The sequence below is a fragment of the Pimephales promelas genome, chromosome 1, assembly GCF_988280905.1.
Source record: "Pimephales promelas chromosome 1, fPimPro1.hap1.1, whole genome shotgun sequence".
In the NCBI taxonomy this organism is placed as follows: domain Eukaryota; kingdom Metazoa; phylum Chordata; class Actinopteri; order Cypriniformes; family Leuciscidae; genus Pimephales; species Pimephales promelas.
The window spans coordinates 33,700,773-33,721,663 of NC_142769.1; the positions used below are offsets into that span (position 1 = coordinate 33,700,773).

At 37.0% G+C, this 20,891-nt stretch overlaps 1 protein-coding gene across 2 annotated transcripts in view; it reads left to right on the forward strand.

The window, feature by feature from the left end:
* The window catches only part of map2k5 (mitogen-activated protein kinase kinase 5), a 68,143-nt gene that overhangs the window by 26,463 nt on the left and 20,789 nt on the right, over positions 1 to 20,891 (forward strand). For both annotated transcript variants that reach the window (XM_089129531.1, XM_089129530.1), the window contains exons 13-17: positions 577 to 625; positions 1,936 to 2,009; positions 4,118 to 4,168; positions 4,575 to 4,646; positions 10,289 to 10,318. In XM_089129531.1, coding sequence (XP_088985657.1) covers positions 577 to 625; positions 1,936 to 2,009; positions 4,118 to 4,168; positions 4,575 to 4,646; positions 10,289 to 10,318 — 276 coding nt within the window. The remainder of the gene's footprint in view (positions 1 to 576; positions 626 to 1,935; positions 2,010 to 4,117; positions 4,169 to 4,574; positions 4,647 to 10,288; positions 10,319 to 20,891) is intronic.

The following is a 20,891-nucleotide window of genomic DNA, read 5'->3' on the forward strand; positions in this document are numbered from 1 at the left end:
TAAATTCTGTATTATATTATAAAATAAGTATATCCAGGCCCAGAGTGGACATTGGACGATTCGGAAGTGGCAGCATTACCACTTCGACATAAAGACAGTTTCACACGTGATCCTAAAAGTCTCAAGCTAATTTTCAATGAGAGATGCACGGAAATCGGCAAATCGATGATAGCTTTAGTTGTGGCAAAGCACCGGCCATACACCTGAAATCCCATCACTTGCACGTGCACAGCTCCTCATAGTGGTTAAAAATATTATAAAAATGAATATATGGTGTATATAATTATTATGCACGCAATAAGCTGAGCTACCTGATTTGTTGATATAAGTGCAATAATGCGCCGGTCATGTGCGTGTGTGTTTTTTCTTTGTAACAGTTTATTAGTGCTGAATTGTCATTTGCACCCGGTTCTGACCCTCATTACCCTCTCCTTCACACTTTCTCACAATAATCAAAGATATGCCGCTGTTTAGATAATTTACAGCTCTATCCTCTACAGACAATCGTCGTAGACACACCCTTTCGAGTCTCTTCTGAGTTTTTTAAAGAGTATGGGTGTTTGTGTGTGTCAATAGGTGGTTAAAGGATTAACATACCTCTGGAGCCTGAAGATTTTACACAGAGGTGAGAGAGCCTCTTTTATGTAACTTGAATAACATCTGAAATAATATCCAAATATTTGCTATCAATGTAAGATCTTCATTTAGGTAATTTAGGCATGTGTATTTAGAAGTAAATTAAGTACAGTACTGTTTAAAATTGAGGATGGTAAGATTTCTTTTTAAAACAAAATTATAATTTTATTCAGCAAGGTCATATTAAATTGATCAAAAGTTACTGTAAATAATAATGTTCTATTCATCAAATCAACAAAATGTCTAACGATTTCCTCAAAAATATTAAGCAGCACAACTTTTCAGCATTGATAATAATAAGAAATCCTTCTTGAACACCAAATCAATTAGAATGATTTCTGAAGGATCATGTGATACTGAAGACTTGAGAAATGGTTGCTGAAAATGTAACTTTGCCATCACAGGAATACATTACATTACAAAATATATTCAAATAGAAACCAATTATTTCAAATTGTAATAATATTTTTATCAATCTTGGTGCACATAAGAGACTTCTTTCAAGAACAAAAACAAACTTTTGAACTGTAAGTGTGATAATACACACGTACATGCCAATCTAAATCGTGTAATGATATCACGTAAATCAAGTGTTTATAATTAGACATTTTATGTGACACAATAATGTGTAATACTTTTGTTGTTAATTTGCTGATTGTGCCCCTAATTTTTAAAACACACAATGATAAGACACACACACATAGCATCACAGTGCAATGTAAATCCTTGCTTTCAAAAAATTAAGACTAGTTGACTATTCATAAAAGGAGCGTTAGTTTCTACAATGTACATAATGCAAAGAGGATTGTTTAAATTTTAGGGCTGTCAAAACGATTAATCGCGATTAATCGCATTCAAAATGAAAGTTTGTGTTTACATAATATATGTGGGTGTACAGTGTATAATTATTATATATATATATATAAATACACACACATGCTTGTATATATTTAAGAAATATTTTCGTGTATATTCTGTATATAGATTTATATATAATTTATATTATATATAAATATAAATATTTTATAGATAAATAATATTTTTTTCTTAAATATACATGCATGTGTGTTTTATATATATATATACAAAATAATTATACACAGTGCCCCCACATATATTATGTAAACAGAAACTTTTATTTTGGATGCGATTAATCGCGATTAGTCGTTTTGACAGCCCTATTAAATTTACATAAAAGTTTAACACTCTACCAGATTACACTCCAAAAGTAATCAAGTCACAATGGTATTCGATGCTGACATAATCTAATATTTTGTGTGTCTTTGTTTCTCTGCGCAGATGTGAAACCCTCCAACATGCTGGTTAACACACGGGGTCAGGTCAAACTGTGTGACTTTGGAGTCAGCACGCAGGTTTGTTCTGATTTGTATCCTGTGATTATTTGTTTCCATGTGTGTTTGTCTGCTCTGCTTGAATGTGTAAATACTCACACAAGTGCGTCTTGAATATCTGTCTGTGGTGTGAGCACAGTCTGATCAGCCATTGTCCCATCAGTCTCCATGTCTCTTCTTCGTCTCATTCCTCCTGGGATTTCTTGCCTTTCCTCCCTAACCTCCAGATACCCCTTAGATTGCTCCTCAGTTCTCACTTCTCGCTCTTTCTAATTACCACATTGAGCAGATATTCAGTGCATGTGAGTGACGGCGTGTGTGTGCGCGTGGCTGGAGACAATAGCTCTCTCCCCTCCTCTTATACACTCAGGAGTCCAACAATGGGGCCCAATCACTCCAAACAGCCTTCTTTTAATTAATATTCATACCCATGTTCCCCGAAGAGATTCTAGTTGAAGCTGACCCCTGGATGAGGTGCCTGTGTGCGTTCTCCTCTGTGCCCATTCAGACCATGACACTGTATAGTAAACCTATGTCTCTCTTATTCACTTACACACACGCGCACACTGATGCACGTCAGGCCGCGGGGGAACGCTCTCATTATGTTTGTCCTGTCATTGCTGACATGTGCCATTGTGCCCGGATCTCACTGTCTCTCCCTTGTGAGAGTACAGACTAAAATTAAACCAGGCTGGCATTTCAATAACACTTCACAATAACACGCTCTTTTCAGTAGATTTAAATCAGTTTCTTCATACTGTGTCCTTTAGCTTATGGCAGAGAGCTCAGGTCACCTGCTGTCACATCTGTATTGAATTTCAATGTTCAAACAGATAATATGCTTATAACAGAGGACTGATTGTGTCAGCTTCGCTATGGTATTGTTGGCTGTACACATACTGTAATGTTTAGGGGATAATGTTTCACCTTTTAGGTTGTGTGTGTTTGATGGTACTGTATATCCAATACTGTCACTGCTAAGATCTTCATTAGCTATTACGTTGAGTAACAGGAATCTGTTTGTTAGGTATTTTTGAAGATAACACGTTGCAATGAGGTTCAATTTATGGACACTAGTTAATGCATTAAGTTTCATGAACAAAAACGTTGCTTTTACAGTATTTATTAATGTAGGTTAATGTTAATTTATGGGTGTACTTAATACACTTTAAGTTTCAAGTATACATTTATGTTAATGTATTATAAACAAGCATAAATTGGCAATTAAGGAAAATATATTTATAAATTAACATGAACTTAGATTTGTAAACGCTGTAAATAAGTGTTGTTCATTATTTAATTTATCCTAACAAATTGAACCTTATGTATTCATCTGTCGCCTTGTCATTTTAAATGATAACTGTGATAGTGCTACATTAGTATTACTATTGTTCATACTTGGGATTAGAGATTTGAACATAGCCATAACCAAAATAAAATTTGGTACTTCAGGATAGTTCACCCAAAAATCATGTCATCAATGAATTCACTGTTTTGCCCCAGTTTTACCATTTGACATTTCTTAAAATACCTTCTTGGTGAAACCTTCATGCTGATTATAAAGGGAGTGCTCTTTGCTCACTGTCTGTATATTATCCATTCAAAATAAAAATGTTTCAAGTTATTTTTCATTATATTTATGCTGTAAATACACAATGAAAATTTTGGAAGTGACAGATTTATTTGAATGCTTGGTTGAATCCTGAATTGTAATGATAGACAGTGATACCTGTGTCAATGGACAGGTGGACAGACAAAAACAAGTCAAAATAGATCTGCGAAGGCCAAGGTTACCCAAGAACCATGAAATTTTACTGCCATTGGCCCAAATTACTGAATTTTCTTTGGTGTTTTGACACAACCTTTGCACTGAATAATCTACTTAACACCACAGTAATAGGATTCTGGACACACAGTTGATATGTTATTTCCTCTATTTGACATTCTTGTTGATCTCCTGCTAAAAATATTTTGGTAAAACTTTATTTTACATTGTCATGTACTTGCTATAGTAAAAACAGTGAACTTTGCATAGTTACATGCCACTAACTGAACCAAACCCTAAATCCATGTTGATTAATTCTACTCAGTACTTTAAATATATATATTTTTTCTGCTTTCCTCCACAGTTGGTGAACTCCATTGCTAAAACATATGTCGGAACTAATGCATACATGGCGGTAAGCAGCAGTCATTTCTTTAATAGTGTTTCTTTTCAGACAGTATTTCTACTTACGGGAGCATGGAAGGCATAGGTCTTTCTTATAAGTTATACATGTGGTTGTAAATGCTGTCAGTCAAGCATCTCCCTATTATGCACACAAAAAAATCAATTGCCTTTTACAGAAAAAAAATCAAATACTTTCACAAGTACAATTTACACGCATGCGCGCACACACACACACACACACACACACACACACACACACACACACACACACACACATATATTGTTAAATAGCTAAACATCTTGCACAAAGGGTATGTCTGTTCGACCTTCAGTGCCAGTAATACTAGAAAGACAATTCATATTGTAATCTGCTTCATAATGATTTTTCATGTGTCTGTGTGTCTTTGCTTCTATAGCCAGAGCGGATATCTGGGGAACAGTATGGTATTCACTCAGATGTGTGGAGCGTAGGGATCTCTTTCATGGAGGTAAAACAGTCATATAATCATTTCTTTTAAATGCCCACATATAGGCTCTATTGTATGTAATGCTGTTGTGTGGCACACTCACAAAAGCTTATCATTTGAATGTGTTTTTACGCATTGGGGTTTAAAAACAATTGATTGAAAACCGTTGAAGAGCGGTAAGCAGTAGAGATGCGCGGTTGGCGGTTACAGCCACGAATAAACCATGGATCGGGCGGATGATTGCGGATTTGGGGCGGCAGTGGCTTAGTGGTTCATGTAGGTTGTCTATAAAACGAAAGGTTGGTGGTTCAATCCCCGGTTCCACCTGACCAAGTGTCTAGGTGTCCATGAGCAAGACACCTAACCCAAGCTGCTCCTGATGAGCTGGATGGCGCCTTGCATGGCTGACACCACTGTCGGTGTATGAATGAGTGAGTGAATGGGGAGTGAATAAGAGGCAAAAATGTAAAGCGATTTGGTGGCCGTTGGATCATTTTATACTATTAAATCATTTTTTAATTAAATTTGGGTGGGTGGCGGGCAGTTGAACCAATCAAATTAAAAAGTATACATTGTTAAATGTTATTATCTGTCTATATCTAAATCCCCCCCTAAAATTGAACACAGTTTGAAATAGTCAAATTTTCATCAGGCAATATTGAGGCTCTATAGTTTATTATATGATTGTTATATGAAGTGACCGTCAAAAATTCATACCAGTTTTTTAAACACTGTTTGAATCTAATTGTGACAATGTTGCTGTTATTTTCAGCGTGAACCGCTTTACAAACGGGCCCCCATACAATAGCAGCATGTTGTAATGGAACATCAACAATAGCAACATGCATGTTGCAAAGTGCATTTTCTATTAGGCTACAATGAAAATATTGTAGAGTAGCCTATCAGATAAGGTCAGGTTTGCCGAAGTGCGTTTAATTTAAGCTATTTATTTATTTTTGCTGAGAAAAATCTGCATGCCAGTTAGAAATGTGTCTGAGTGTGGTCCGCCTTGCTCTGATGTCATGCTGATGTATGTCAAAAAACTCTTGAAACCGCAAGGCGCACGTGTCGGATTCTGCACTCTTCACTGACTGTGCTGGTCAAAAGCACAGGAAACGACTTGCTGACGACACAGCTTAATGCTCATTGGTTTAAACAACCGCAATGTATTGTTCTCTTTTAAAATCATGATTTTAAAACTCTGATATTATGTGTGGATATTCCTAAACTCTCTGACAGTGTGATTTATGTGATGTAATTTAGTTTTTTTATAAAAACACGTCTATATTAAAGAAAAAAATGATTGATAAACACGTAGGCCTATTTAAAATGGAATTGAATAAGTACTTTGGGTGTCTTGTTCATTATATTTATTTTCATATAAAAGCAACAAAACTTAAATTACATCCAGTTTATTAGTAACACCGTGCACGGGCGTGAATCCTGTGAATCCCGCGATATCCGCCTTTGTTCTCACAGGTGTCCGATCCCCTGCGAGAACGTGCGAGAAGCGAGATTTGTCCGGCTTGCCTGCACTTTTTTCACTCCTCGCCTCACTGCAGCCGCCTACTCTCGACTACATTAACATCTCAAACAAGCCTGTTCTTAGAGCTTTTTAGTCTTGCGGCTGTCATCGACAGCGCCTTGTATCGCCCAATCAGCGTGGTTTCGAAAATTGGTCAAAAACGTTGGTGCGGATGGATGCCGGGTGGATGATGAGTTTTGTGATGCGGTTACGAATGAAATAATTGCCCATCCGCGCATCTCCCGTAAGCAGAGAAAGACAACATATCTCTATATGCGCATGCTGTCAGAGAGAAGGCTTCTAAACGCTGTCTGAAAGATGCGTACACATAAAGCTGCTGCTCATAAAGCATGTGAGAAGAACTGAATAGAGTTCTCTTTGCTCCCTACATGGGCTTGAATAATATACACATACTTTTGTGCCAAAATTACCATCGTTGAAAAACACAGTTATTTATGTCTTAAGTGAACATAAACAGTTGCAAAAGAAAATGCACAAGTGTATGTCTTTAGTAAGCTTGAGGTTTTTTTTCCCGTTTTTTAGTTAGACAAGTATTTGTTTTTCGTGATATTAAAAATGATGACAAGAACTATGAAACAAACATTTTCATATCATAAAAATGTTTTTTAAAGCAAAAATATAAAACTACAATAAAAACTATATAGAATGTGATGTATGTTATCGTGAAATAAAGTTACTCATATTGTGATATAAGATTTTGGTCATATCGCCCACACTTACCCACATATACACCCAGCATTCATAGATCGAGTGGACTGGTATCTTAGTGTTTCTGCTGAGTGCTGTTGATAGTCCCTGCAGGCACCCTGTCCAAACAGATGTTGGCCTAAAGCTATGCATGGATCACACTTGAGATCTCCCACTGACTGCCACACACACACTTTCTCTCTCTCTCTCCCTCTCTCTCTTTCTCTAATGCTCTACTATCCTTTTGGATCATTTCCCTTGAATTCCCATGCGAGCATAGAGTAAGGAATGAGATTTTGTGTTTGTGGTTTCTTTATATAAAAAAAGAGTATAAATAAATACTATGGTTGTTTATGAAGGAAGAAATGTGTGTGTGTGTAGTGAGACATTGAGAATGAGAATGCGTATTTGTGTGTGTGTAACGGTGAAAGATGTGGAGTCAGTGTGGCAAAACGCTATCAATCACTCAGCCAGCAGAACGTCCAGTAATTAGAGTGCTGTGTTCTCTACTTCAGAGGTGTGTGTGTTCCTAAAAAAGAAGAGAGGAGAGTTGAATGAGTATAGCAAATTTATTTTGTAATGGATGTTTTTCTAAGCAGAAACCAGCAGCATGAAATGTACGTATGAGTGGATTAGATTTCAGTGTGGTGGTTTGACTCGTGTACTGAAAATGCCGTGCTGGTAGTTCTCATTGGCTTTATTGATTCCCGTTTTGTTATTGTCAGCGCTTCTCATTGGCTGTGATGAATTGTTATTGTATACCTTAAGTCAATCCCTTGATTGCATTTATCAATACTGTTAGATATTATCGGTGAGATGTTTAGGGTGGGAAGAGTCATATGGATTGACATCATCATGAGTTGATGAACAGTATATTGATTTGATTATGATTTAGCATTGACCTCACCATGTAGTCAGGGACGTGATCGATTCGTCTCAATGCCTGGATTGTTTAGGCGGTTCAGGTGAAGTACCTCTGTTCTTTTGGCAAAATTCTTAAAGGGGTCTTACAATGCCATTTTCATACAAGTTAATTTGATTCTTTTGGGTATAAATGACTTGTACTTGAATTAAAAATTCTCATTAGTATTGTAAGAAAACACTAACTTTACCTGGTTGAAAACAGCTCTGCTTTCAGCACGCCATTTCAGTGCATGTGCCTTTAAATGATAATGAGCTTCGCTCACTCCGCCTCTCTGTTCTGCGGGTGATTTGACAACGAAGAAGTGATTTGTCACTTCTTCCGGAGGTGCAGCAGGAACACGAATAGTTAGTACAGATTCTTTATTCAGGAGCAGCTTCTTAGCAAAACCAGCTTTATACTTACCCTCGTTTATAAAGCAGTCTGGTGAGAAATGATTCGCGTAAACATGAGAGCATCGACGTTGCTCATTGGGAATATTCCCTTTAAAAACAAAACTCAGCCACTGTGTCCTCAGCGTTTCGGATTTAGTAACATCAAAATAATTGTGTTCGTTATTACACCCAAGAACAGAATACCACAATCGCTTAAGACGCCATTCTGCTCTGCAGTGTATCAACAGTGAACGGATGACAACTCGCTCAGGTCGAGGATATGTTGAAACACTTTTGTCAATCAACATGGGGGCGTCCGTTTTATTGACGTCACAAAAACGAACGGCTCAATTTGAGGCAGGGGAAAACGTATAAGGAGATCAATTAAAAACACTGGATAGATTTGTATCATTATATGGTTGTGTACAGGCACTGCCAACACACATTTCAGTACAATCAACTTGAAAAAGTGCATGTACCATTAAATGACCATTTTAACCAATGAACTGAAGCCACCTCCTGAACTGTGATGGGTATGCTTGATTTAATAAATGAATGCCCTGTGGTTTGAAATGGATTAATTTCTAAATGTAACTGGAATGTAATCAAAGTATGGTTTGAAAATAGATAAGACTTTTGCTTTTGGGTTTTGTTGCCTTTTCTACATCTGTTCTTTGATGATCTCCAGCATGTGTTGCAGTTTTCAGAGATTAATGTCTGTTGAAGTATATACACCTGCTGTGATGCTGGGATGTAGGCAGGGTTTTTCTAGGCTTCAAAGTTTTCTATTTACAATGTTTTTGCACCATGTCTATAAGAGATTCATTGCAAAACGTAGAGGAAATGGATTCATTGATTATAACGGGAGTTTACGCAAAAGTGCGTCTTTTTTGTACCCTGCGTTGTAATTGAAATCTTCAGTGATTAAATGCTAGAGATCTTTGCTTGCTTTCTGTATATAATATATATTTTTTCATGCTGCTAACTACACTTTGGAATAACATTTCTGGAATGGCAACCATATTTAAATGCGTGATTGAATCCGATTGACTGTAATAACCATAATAATGGATGGAACAAAATGGTATAATACTGTATGTCAAATTATCTTTATTAGCCTTTTGTCGCACTATTAAAAAGTAATGAAGTAAGAACTGTAGTGTGTTATTCATGTAAGTTTCAATAGAAATGACATTAAAGGAGAACTCCGGGTGCAAAATGAACCTTTGGTCTAATAAAACATCGGTACCTAGTCAACCGTTCTCTTACAAACCACGAACGTCGTGCTGAGTGAGCTGAACTGTATGAAGTTCAGCGAACTTCGAACAGTATGAACGGCGTTCAGGGATCGACTTATCAAGACTGTTTTCTAAGATGGCTCTTGTCTGTATACACTAAGTGAACTGTCTTTATAAGGCATCTTCTTATTAAAAGGTCAGTACACTTACAAAGTTCTCAATTATTCGTTTTGCATTTATGGACCCTCATTATGTTACTGTGTTAGTGTGGGGCTATTTTGAGCCTTGGTATTGGTATAAACTAGCGATTTATTTTTACTTGGCAAATGCCCCCTGTACTAGAATTATACGCTAAACAGTTTTTTTTTAGAGATAAAACTCTTTACATTCGATTATCATGAAAACAAATCTCAGAACGGTTTACTAGGTCCCGATGTTTTATTAGACCAAATGTTTATTTTGCGCCGGAGTTCTCCTTTAAAGGTGTTTTTAGTACCATAAATGCTGGTCAGTATGTTGGGTAGTACTCTAACCACATTTCTAAGACAATAGAATTATGAAATAACATATAAAAATCTACTTAAGTCCTACTTAACTCTAAAGTGTCATTACATTTCAAATAAATTTTAACTTTTTATGCGTTGTCATTTAATTGCATTTAACAAGCCTGAAAACAAATCCCCTTCAGGTGTAACAATTTAAATTCTATGTGTAATTTATTTTAATATGTTTCTGTTAAGCACATTTGATTGTCCAGAAACCCTGTTTGAGAAATTGTCCATCATTGCTGTATGTGTGAAAGCTCATGTACTTATGGAGGTTTTTGTAAGTCTAAGTATGTGACTACCTGTGTGCTTCATTAAAAGTGAACTTTCCCTCTGTTCTTTCATTCACAGTTGGTGCTGGGCTCTTTTCCATATCCACAGGTGAGTCTGCTTCTTCAAACCAGATACCAGGTTAACCAATTTAATGTTTATCTCTTGAATTCTTCTCTCAACATTCCGACAAACGTTCCCTTATGATTTTAGTGTATGGGCAGCAATTAACTCGCTGTTCATCCCACAACTGCTCATCCCACCCTTGTTTACTCAGCTTATTATATACAGTCCTGCTGACCCGTTCCATTCCTCAATCCAATCAACCCTGTAATCAGATTTCATGCAGGGATTTATCAAGATTATCCCAGTTTAAGAATGACAAACCCGGATTATAATCCGGATTGATTTGGAGGGTTCCTAGTTTAGGAACCACATGGCACCAATGCACAAAGCATGTCAATTTATGGTGCCTGTTAGTGTAGGATGACATGATGTACATGTTGTGTATTATATTTAATGTACTTTGTTGTACGTACTTAAACTGCTATATACGTTTTTGACCATATTTGCTAAATTACTTCTATTTTTAATTGAACAAGATCATTGTTGTTAAAGAAACTTAGTGAATAAGTTAGATCTATAACTGTATAGTTAGTAGACATAGTTTATGATTCTTAGCACTTAATCATCTGTCTTTTGGGGCTTTTTTTTACTATTTTTTTTTTATTGTTGGTTTTGCTTTTGAACTAAACACATGAACATATACATTACAATTCCATGTAACAGAAAACAAGAATGAAAAAAAAGTATTTCAGCCTCTCAGTATTTTACATTGCTATTCTATTCCTCCTCTTTTCTTAGTCTTTTATCAACACCTTTCCAAGTCTACCAATGATCTGAAAAGTCTCCAATCTCCATCAAAAAATGTTATCATCTTTCCCATTTGCATATTTGTTACCATTTATTTTAGCCAATGTCCTATACTTGGTGAACAAATACTCTTCCAATTTAAAGAAATAAGACGTAAGAAATAAGCCCATATATATACACTCACCGGCCACTTTATTAGGTACACCTGTCCAACTGCTCGTTAACACTTAATTTCTAAGCAGCCAATCACATGGCGGCAACTCAGTGCATTTAGGCATGTAGACATGGTCAAGACAATCTCCTGCAGTTCAAACCGAGCATCAGTATGGGGAAGAAAGGTGATTTGAGTGACTTTGAACGTGGCATGATTGTTGGTGCCAGAAGGGCTGGTCTGAGTATTTCAGAAACTGCTAATCTACTGGGATTTTCACGCACAACCATCTCTAGGGTTTACAGAGAATGGTCCGAAAAAGAAAAAACATCCAGTGAGCGGCAGTTCTGTGGGCGGAAATGCCTTGTTGATGCCTGAGGTCAGAGGAGAATGGCCAGACTGGTTCGAGCTGATAGAAGGGCAACAGTGACTCAAATAACCACCCGTTACAACCAAGGTGGGCAGAAGAGCATCTCTGAACGCACAGTACGTCGAACTTTGAGGCAGATGGGCTACAGCAGCAGAAGACCACACCGGGTGCCACTCCTTTCAGCTAAGAACAGGAAACTGAGGCTACAATTTGCACAAGCTCATCGAAATTGGACAATAGAAGATTGGAAAAACGTTGCCTAGTCTGATGAGTCTCGATTTCTGCTGCGACATTCGGATGGTAGGGTCAGAATTTGGCGTCTACAACATGAAAGCATGGATCCATCCTGCCTTGTATCAACGGTTCAGGCTGGTGGTGGTGGTGTCATGGTGTGGGGAATATTTTCTTGGCACTCTTTGGGCCCCTTGGTACCAATTGAGCATCGTTGCAACGCCACAGCCTACCTGAGTATTGTTGCTGACCATGTCCATCCCTTTATGACCACAATGTACCCAACTTCTGATGGCTACTTTCAGCAGGATAATGCGCCATGTCATAAAGCTGGAATCATCTCAGACTGGTTTCTTGAACATGACAATGAGTTCGCTGTACTCAAATGGCCTCCACAGTCACCAGATCTCAATCCAATAGAGCATCTTTGGGATGTGGTGGAACGGGAGATTCGCATCATGGATGTGCAGCCGACAAATCTGCGGCAACTGTGTGATGCCATCATGTCAATATGGACCAAACTCCCTGAGGAATGCTTCCAGCACCTTGTTGAATCTATGCCACGGAGAATTGAGGCAGTTCTGAAGGCAAAAGGGGGTCCAACCCGTTACTAGCATGGGGTACCTAATAAAGTGGCCGGTGAGTGTATATACTCATTCTTTTTTAACTTGATCTCCTTAGGAAATAAATGTAATAGAAAGAATAAAGGTGACAATGGGATGTTAACATCAAGAATCTTCTCTATCATTTCTTTCACACCTTTCCAAAAGGTTTTGGCTTCTTCGCACTCCCATATGCAATGATATATTGTTCCTTTAGACTCAATGCATCTTAGGCAAGTGTCAGGGACATTTATATGTATGCAGTACAACTGCAGTTATATAAATCCGCATCAACCACTTATATTGCCAAGTGTTTCAGACGTGTGTTCATTGTTTGTGATTGAGCCTCTTTACATGCTTCCATCCAGTCCTCCACCTGAATATCCTCGTTAATATAAAACCTTCCAGTTTTATTTGTAGTTTGAAGAGTCCTTAGATCCTGACACCAGCATATTGTATAATGATGAAATTAAACCTTTTCTTGAAAAAAATGTTTTTCTAAGATGGATAATGTTGGGATATACAGAGAATTAATTTGTGATTTTGAGTATGAAATTTCTTATTTGTAGATACTTGAAAAAAAAGATTTTTTTTTAGAAATATTATATGTATTGATTATTTTCTCAAAAGACATAAGAGTGTTGTTAACATATAGATCTGCTATCTTACGTATGCCCTTATCTGCCCAAATCTTGAAACGTATGTCCAAACTGCCTGTAATTCTCATAAATTACTTGCACAATTTCTTTTAATTTTGGTAAAATTTTTTGCACCTATATATGTGAAGCAATCAACAACATTAAAGGTTGCAGCACACTTACTAGGTTGCTGTCTGTCAATCTCATTTAGATATAGAATGGAACTTTTAGAATTATTAATTTTGCATCCAGAAATTTTTCCGAATGTATTAAGATCTAATAACACAGGTATTGATGTATCAAGATGTTTTAGAAAAAGGATTACATCATCAGCGAATAATGATATTTTATGTTCTATCTGTCTAATCCTAATACGTGTTAATTCCACGTCTTTTTACTGCTAGTGCAAAAGGCTCGATGGAGATGGCAAAAAGAGGAGGAGAAAGGGGTGAACCTTGTCTGCACCCTCTTGATGTGCTAAATGGTTTTGTAACCATATTATTTGTCAACACTTCTGCTGTAGGGCTATTATAGAGTAACCTAACCCACTTGCAAGTTGCAATACTCCTCACCAAATTCAAATCTAAACAACTAATCAAACAAATAAGACCATTCAACCCTATCAAATGCCTTTTCGGCATCCAATGATAGGAGAGCAGTATCTCGTTCACCCCTCTGTTCATTAAGAATATTTAGGACTCTTCGAACATTATGAAATCCTTCTCTGCATTTTATGAAACCATATGATCTTCACCTATTCTATTTTTGTAGAATACCTTCTAACCTCTTAGTTAGAACTTTACATAATATTTTTGTGTCGGAATTTAACAAGCTAAATGACCGCATATTTTCATACTTTGTTTTATTTTCTTGGTTTTGGTAATAATGTGATTAAAGCTCCTCTCATTGATGTAGGAAGAAGGCCTTGATGATGGCCTCTACTATCATTTCCAAAAAGGGGGTTAATAACTTGTTTTTAAACGTATAAATGTCTATTGGGAGCCCATCTGGGCCCGCAGCTTTTCCTGGTTTCAAAGAATCAATGGCTTCTCCAATTTCTTGTGATGTGAGGTCTTCATACAATTTGTGTTTTTCTTCAATTGAAATCTGTGGTATTTAGACTATCTAAACATTGTGTCTGTGTATCCAAATTTAATGAGCACTCAGAACCATTGAGTTTTTATAATTTCTAAATGCTTCATTGGTCTCTTTAGGGTCAACTATAGTTCCTGTTGAACTCCCAATTTCTGTGATGGTATGTTCTGTTTGTTGTCGGAATTTCCATGCAAGTAACAGTCCGGTTTTATCTCCATATTCATAAAAATGTAGTTTCAACCTCAAAAAAATAAAAATCAATATGGGAGTATGTCTGATGCATACCAGAGTAACATGAATATGATACAGCTGATGGGTTATCCCTCCAAACATCTGATAAATTAAGGTCTTTCATAAATTCCTGTATCAACTTCCTAGCTTTATTATGCGTTTAATCAATCCCTTTGTTACGTTCTTATAGAAGGATCTAGTACACAATTCATCCCCTGCGATAAGATAGTGTCCCGGCAAACTAGCAGTGAGCAAAAGCAAATTTGTAGTTGTCATCATATACATTAATTAAATTAATACTTTCTGAAAAACATTTTAGATATATCTTCCTAGTGGATCTTTAGTTACCTTCTGAACCTGTATTGGGACTGATTCATGAATTGAAGTAATTAATTTTTAATTTTAATTTTTTAATTCTTCATTTTTTTTCAGTTACTCAATCCTCTACAATTCAGGTTAAAAATTTTAAATTCGCGGTCTCCCCAACCATCCCTTACATTTCCAACATTTCCAACATTCCTGTTTTTCCCAGTAGCATCCATGATGCTGCCTTTTAAACCCCCACACACTCTTACACTCCTTATATGACATTGACTGGTCCACACAACCGTGATAAACTATCAAGTACTTAGCATATATTTATTTATTTTCACAACCCTGTTTGTAAAATTATTCTCACTTATTTTAAAGTATAAACACACATTTTCACACCTCCATAGAACAATAACAAATGAATATGCTTAATTACAGTCAAAATCAATTCCATTACTATTTATTCAGTCCTCACCACAAAAAGAGGATAACTATATTTGTGTAATATAATCTTAATTATTTTAAAGCAACCTACTTTTCAGATTGTAATAGTCCGACTCCAGCTGAACCGAACCCCACCTTTACTCTGTCTAGTTCTTCAATGTAGCTTTCCATTGCCAGTCGTGTGTCAAACACCCTTGATTTCTCCTGGTGTGTAACAAGTAGACGAGCAGGTTACTGATTCCTCTCTCTTGGAGCCTCTCTTTCACACCATCATAAGCTTTCTGCTTCCTGTGAACTTCCGCAGAAACATCTGGATGAAAACGAAGAGTGTGTTCCTTGTATGTAACCATTCCCTTGGACCTGGCCGCTCTCAGCACCTGTTCTTTTTGTCTGAAGTTCAAGAACTATCAATAGTGTTCTTGATGATGATGTTCTGTCATCTCGTCTTGTGCTCTGGTCACCTAGGTTTCGTTGTGGACCCACTCTATATGTGCGCTCTTTGACTAAAGATGTGCCTCCATTTCCAATATTTTTGGAATCCAGGCCTCTAAAAATTCACTCGTGTCGTTTCCTTCTTCTTTTTCCAGCAAACCCAACCTTAGGTTGATCCTTCTGTTTCTGTTGTCCATGTTGTCGACTTTGTCTGTCAAGACAAGTGAGCTTGCGTGGGTTCGGAGTTGGACGGTTTCATACTCTTCGCCTCTTTCACTCGCTCCTTCACTTCTTTGATTGCTGACATAACACCGTCGATTTTACTTGTAACTCGTTTGTCCATTTCTTGAATGGCTTGTAAAACATCTGCATTGCTAGGATTCAACACTGTTACTTTCGTAGGTTCAGTCGTCGTCCTCTATCTCTCTCAGTTCGTCCGCGTGTAAGGCCGTCTAATTCGATCCAATGGCGGTATTCGATTAGTGGTGAAGGTCTCACGCGTGTTCCATCTTTTCTCATGGCAAAGGGATTTTTAATTAAATGCAATACATTTTATCTTCTGTATTAACTCATTATTTCATCTGACTCCATACATGACAATGTTTTTCAATGATATCTGTGCATCATTAAATCTACGTGAATGTTTGACTATTCCTTTTAACTCGTCTTAACTTTATCTTTAATGAAGAGAAAGTCAAAGTCTGTTAGAATAATCAAATATAACAATTTATTATGTCAGGCAAATGTATTATTACAATTTCATAATCAATTGAAAGATAATCAGTGCAAACCATCAAATGTTCAAGAACAAAGAGGAAAATCCTTTACCCAACAGTATGAAGTACATGAATGCTGAGTCTTAGGATTGTTCATTGTTTGTTCACAGTGCCTTATGCATTAACTAATATTAATACATTTCAAATTATTTAGTTTGATGACTTTGATGATTTTCAGATGTGTGTATGTAGAAATATACTGTATTCCCAATTCGGATTCAGTGCCCTAGTTTTTTTTTCTAATCAGACTCTTGGCTTTTAAAGTTCTTCATGTAAGAGTGCAGTGAGTTTAATGAGGGAAATGTTGACTAATGCTCAATAAATTACTCCCAGCATGCCTGTTGGGTTAATTAGCATATTAAAACAAAGCAGCCACTCAGGGCATGCAGGGGAAATCAGAAAGGAACATTTTGAGGCTGCATCTAGAGCCAAAGCCTTGAGCATCGTACAGTCACGGAGGCTGGGCTTGGCTTTGTGTGTGTTTGGGCTTTATCTCACACATCACTTGATGCGCACTATTGCAAAAGTTACTAAATACAATTGATGGGCAATACATGAAATTTAAAGGACTTGATGAGGAGCGCTATGATTTATCATAAGGTCTAACACTAGATATTTGTAACCGAATAGAAAGACAAAATATAGGATGAACAAACTGTTTGGAATGATGAACAGTTGATGGGTAGAAATAACATTAGAAGGCTACAGGCCTGCATTTGTGTGTGCATTATCCCTGGGCCTGGAGGCTCGTCTCATTTGAAATTGTTTTTCTCTGCTCTCCAGCATTATCTATTAACAGGGCCATTATCATGTTAATCCACTGAGTATTATTACATAAACTAATGTATTCACATGTACTAGCACTCCTTCATACACACAAAGTGTCTGGAACCATTATTGTATCTTTTAATGTTAAATATTGTACAGTGTTTCTCTTCTGAAATGTGTCTTTTAGCAGTTGGTCTGTACCTATCTAATCAAAACAACAACAACAAAAATACTCATAGACCGCGACATGGGAATGTGTGAAACCCATTCAGATCTGCGGTTCTTCTCCGAAGGCATCTTCATATTTTATTTTCAGTTAAAGTGATAGCGATTGAAGCCAATGAATGGCAAAACTTTTTTTGTTTCTAGGCCCATAGTGCCAGAGGCATTATACTGAAGCATTTCATGTATACACACCCCATTAATTTATTACTTCCTCCTTTAATCTTTCTGACTATCCCTTTTCTCTGTTCTTGCATTTCTGAATTCATATGGAATGAAAATGGAGAGGGAAAGCGAGAGAGAAGCATGAAGGAGAAAGAGGGAGGGGGTTAGTCAGTAAGAAAGAGAGGGAGAGCTAAACCTCCCACTGCTAGAGCGCTTTTGCTCTTGATGTTAATTTTCACAGCTCCATATGGTGCTGCAGACTCTTCACCTGCAGGCATCACACACACACGCTTACACACACCACCCAGCCAGCACACACGCTACCTCAGGCCTGGCCTGTCACTCACATCAGCCCAGGCATCTGTCTGTTCTTTCTCTCTCTCTCACACACACACACACACACACATGCTCGCAGAGTCATTGTCCATTGTGCGGTGAGATCTCGAGAGATGCCCGCTGTATTTCTGCATAAACTTTTGATGCCCTGCCCCCGTTCCACCCACACTCAGAGCCACAAATCTGCCGATGTTTTGTGTGCGAGTCCATGCGTGATTGCAAGGGTGTGTGTGTGTGTGTTTTCTATGTGTTATCTTGTCATTGATTATAAAAGGCTCTTTAATTTCGTCTCACCCCATGTTGGGATTAATTTGCATTCTTTGTCAGGAGTTAATGGCGTCTCCCGATGGCTCGCTCGGAAAATCTTTGAAGACTGCAGACTGGCTGGCGTGTGTATACAGCCTCCAGCGCTTCTCCTCCTGATTGATTTGTTGTTGCCTTTTCTGTTTTCCGGCTGTTTTGGTTTCAGCTCATTTTAAGCCCCATATTCATCTGAATATACTGTATGATTTTGCTCTCCTAGAGCTTTAGTGCTATATTTAAGCAATATCACCCTAGCAAGAGTGTTGTTGTACAACAAGCTGTTGGGGCTGAAGGTAATCACAGCCGTGGCCATATTTATTATAATCATTTTGAGTGTGATATTGATTTTGTGTAACAATTCTGTAAACCGTTAATATTGAGTAACTTGCAGTTTAGGAAAAATTAGGCCCAAGTGTTGTGTAATCACTCTGCTCTAGCTCCACTTCAGGTTTTTTATTTTCCGCCACATGGTCATTCGTGAAAACTCATTGTGAACATTCCTGGAGTGAACGAAAACACTGGTGGCTCAGGCAAAATAACGCAACTCTGCTTTTACTCTGCACATCTCACATATTTTGGTCTGGAAAATTTTCCAACACAGACGCATGGAGCGATACAAACAGAGATCCGCCCCAGTGTCATTACCAAATAGCAGCAATCTTTGAGTGTAGTGAAGTTGGTTTGATTGTATATTTAACCTCACTATTTTGGTTTGGAGAATAATCTTTTTTAAATGTGTTATTTAGCTCATTTCTATCTATTCACAGAATTGTTTTATGCTTTGAAATCACTAGTACATTTCACAAAAAAATTAATTTTTAATTTTTTGTGTACATTTCGCAAAAAATTACAAAGAAACTAAACTAAGAAAATTAAACATGAAATTTCAAAGTAGAAAGACGGAAATGTCATTTCATGTAAAACCTACTGAAATAATCATTTTATTTATTACTTCGGAAAAAGCTTCTTTTTAAATAAATAATCACACTGTTTTACCTTTAGGAATTGTAGCCCTTTAACATTTTTTTTTTAAAAGTAGCTGAGTTTATGGTCGTGTTTAAAGTCGTCTTGATTGTTTAGTGGAGATCACATTTAAGTATTTCATCTTACTCCAGTGGTTTAATTGGAAAATAGCGCATACGACAAATATTTATGCCTTTAATTGTCCTGTGATTGCCTTGCTTCGCAGTTTTAGGCAATGCTGTGTGTTATTTAGTTCCTACATTAAAGGTCCAGTGTCTCCAGGTATTTAAAGAGAGCTGGGCTGTGTATAATTGAGAAAGAGAATCAATGACTTGTGTAATGTCATCAGAGTGGCCTCAGAACGCTAGCTTAAATTATGCGGTTCAGGCAGAAAGTTTTGCCATTCAAAAAAGAAACTGGTGGGCCGGTGACACAAAGGGTTAAGTGTTTTGGATGCAGCATGGACATTAGCATTTAGCTTAGCCTTGAGATATGATTTTGAGCCTGTAAATCATATCATCCTATTTAAAATTTTCTAAATTTTGCTTTTCATAAACAATGCATCAACCTGTCTTTATTTATAAAATCACGTGTTTCCTGATAGTTTATAAACTGAAAATTTTCTTTCTGATATTTACTCGTTCTATTTCAACAAGTCCGTATAACAATGGCGACAAACATGCGGCTGATTTGAAAACTTTTAGGCTTTACTTTACAGCTCTTCGTTGAGGCTACCAGAAATTATTTGTAAAATGTTATTCTAATTTTAGGTTTCGTTTCTTGTTGCTTAACCAAACAAGATGATCTTTAAAATCTATTAACAAGGGTTTTCATTCTTCATCTGCACCGCCAGTATCACATACAGTAGTTCTGGATTAAACAAAGGGCTTTCCGACCCATAACGGTGCAAACAACATTTTCTCAAAAACTTCTAAAAAGGGCAGAAAAAGTTGACTTACCACAGTGGCAGAAGAAAAAGGAGATGTTCAAACCCATACTTTGCTGGAAAGGACGTTGCTCGCGAAATCCTGTTGCGATATCACGTCAAGGTCACCAATTTGTACATTAAAGGTCCAGTGTCTACTGGTATTTAATGAGAGCTGGGCCGTGTATAATTGAGAAAGAGAATCAATGACTTGTGTAATATCATCAGAGTGGCCTTAGACCATTAGCTGCTTGCTTAAATTATGCAGTCCAGGCAGAATGTTTTGATCAGATTGCATAAGCGGAGCATTGGCCTTGTGCAAGCAGATAAAAAAAAAAATCCCTGCAAAATATGGGAAAGCATTCTCTATCTTCTACTTAGATTATCTCCCTCTCAGATGATTGTTGTATCCATTTAAAGAGGTTGCAAAGTAGAAATTGAAAAAAACCTGAAGGGTTTTAACTGGGACTCCCTTTTCCAACAGAAATGCTATGTAGAAACCTTATGTGTTTTATTGTTATCGCATTATTATCACATTAAAATGCGCATATGAATATAAAACAATGCCTGTTTAACAAGTTATGTCAAGATTGTCAAAGTAATAACGCACTATTTTATCCCCGGACTGTCATGTCGAGTATATCATAAGTGTAGTCAAACATTTAAACCTGGAGCTGAATAAAATGCAGGAAAATGACATTAATAATTATTTTAAAAAATGCTAGGTAAATCTTATCCCAATTTCATTAGGAAAACTTAGTTTCATATATGCCCATATATTGCCATCAGTTTTTTTAATCTTCTGCCTGTGATCATAAACATGGTCTGGTGCAATGCTTGTGATTGT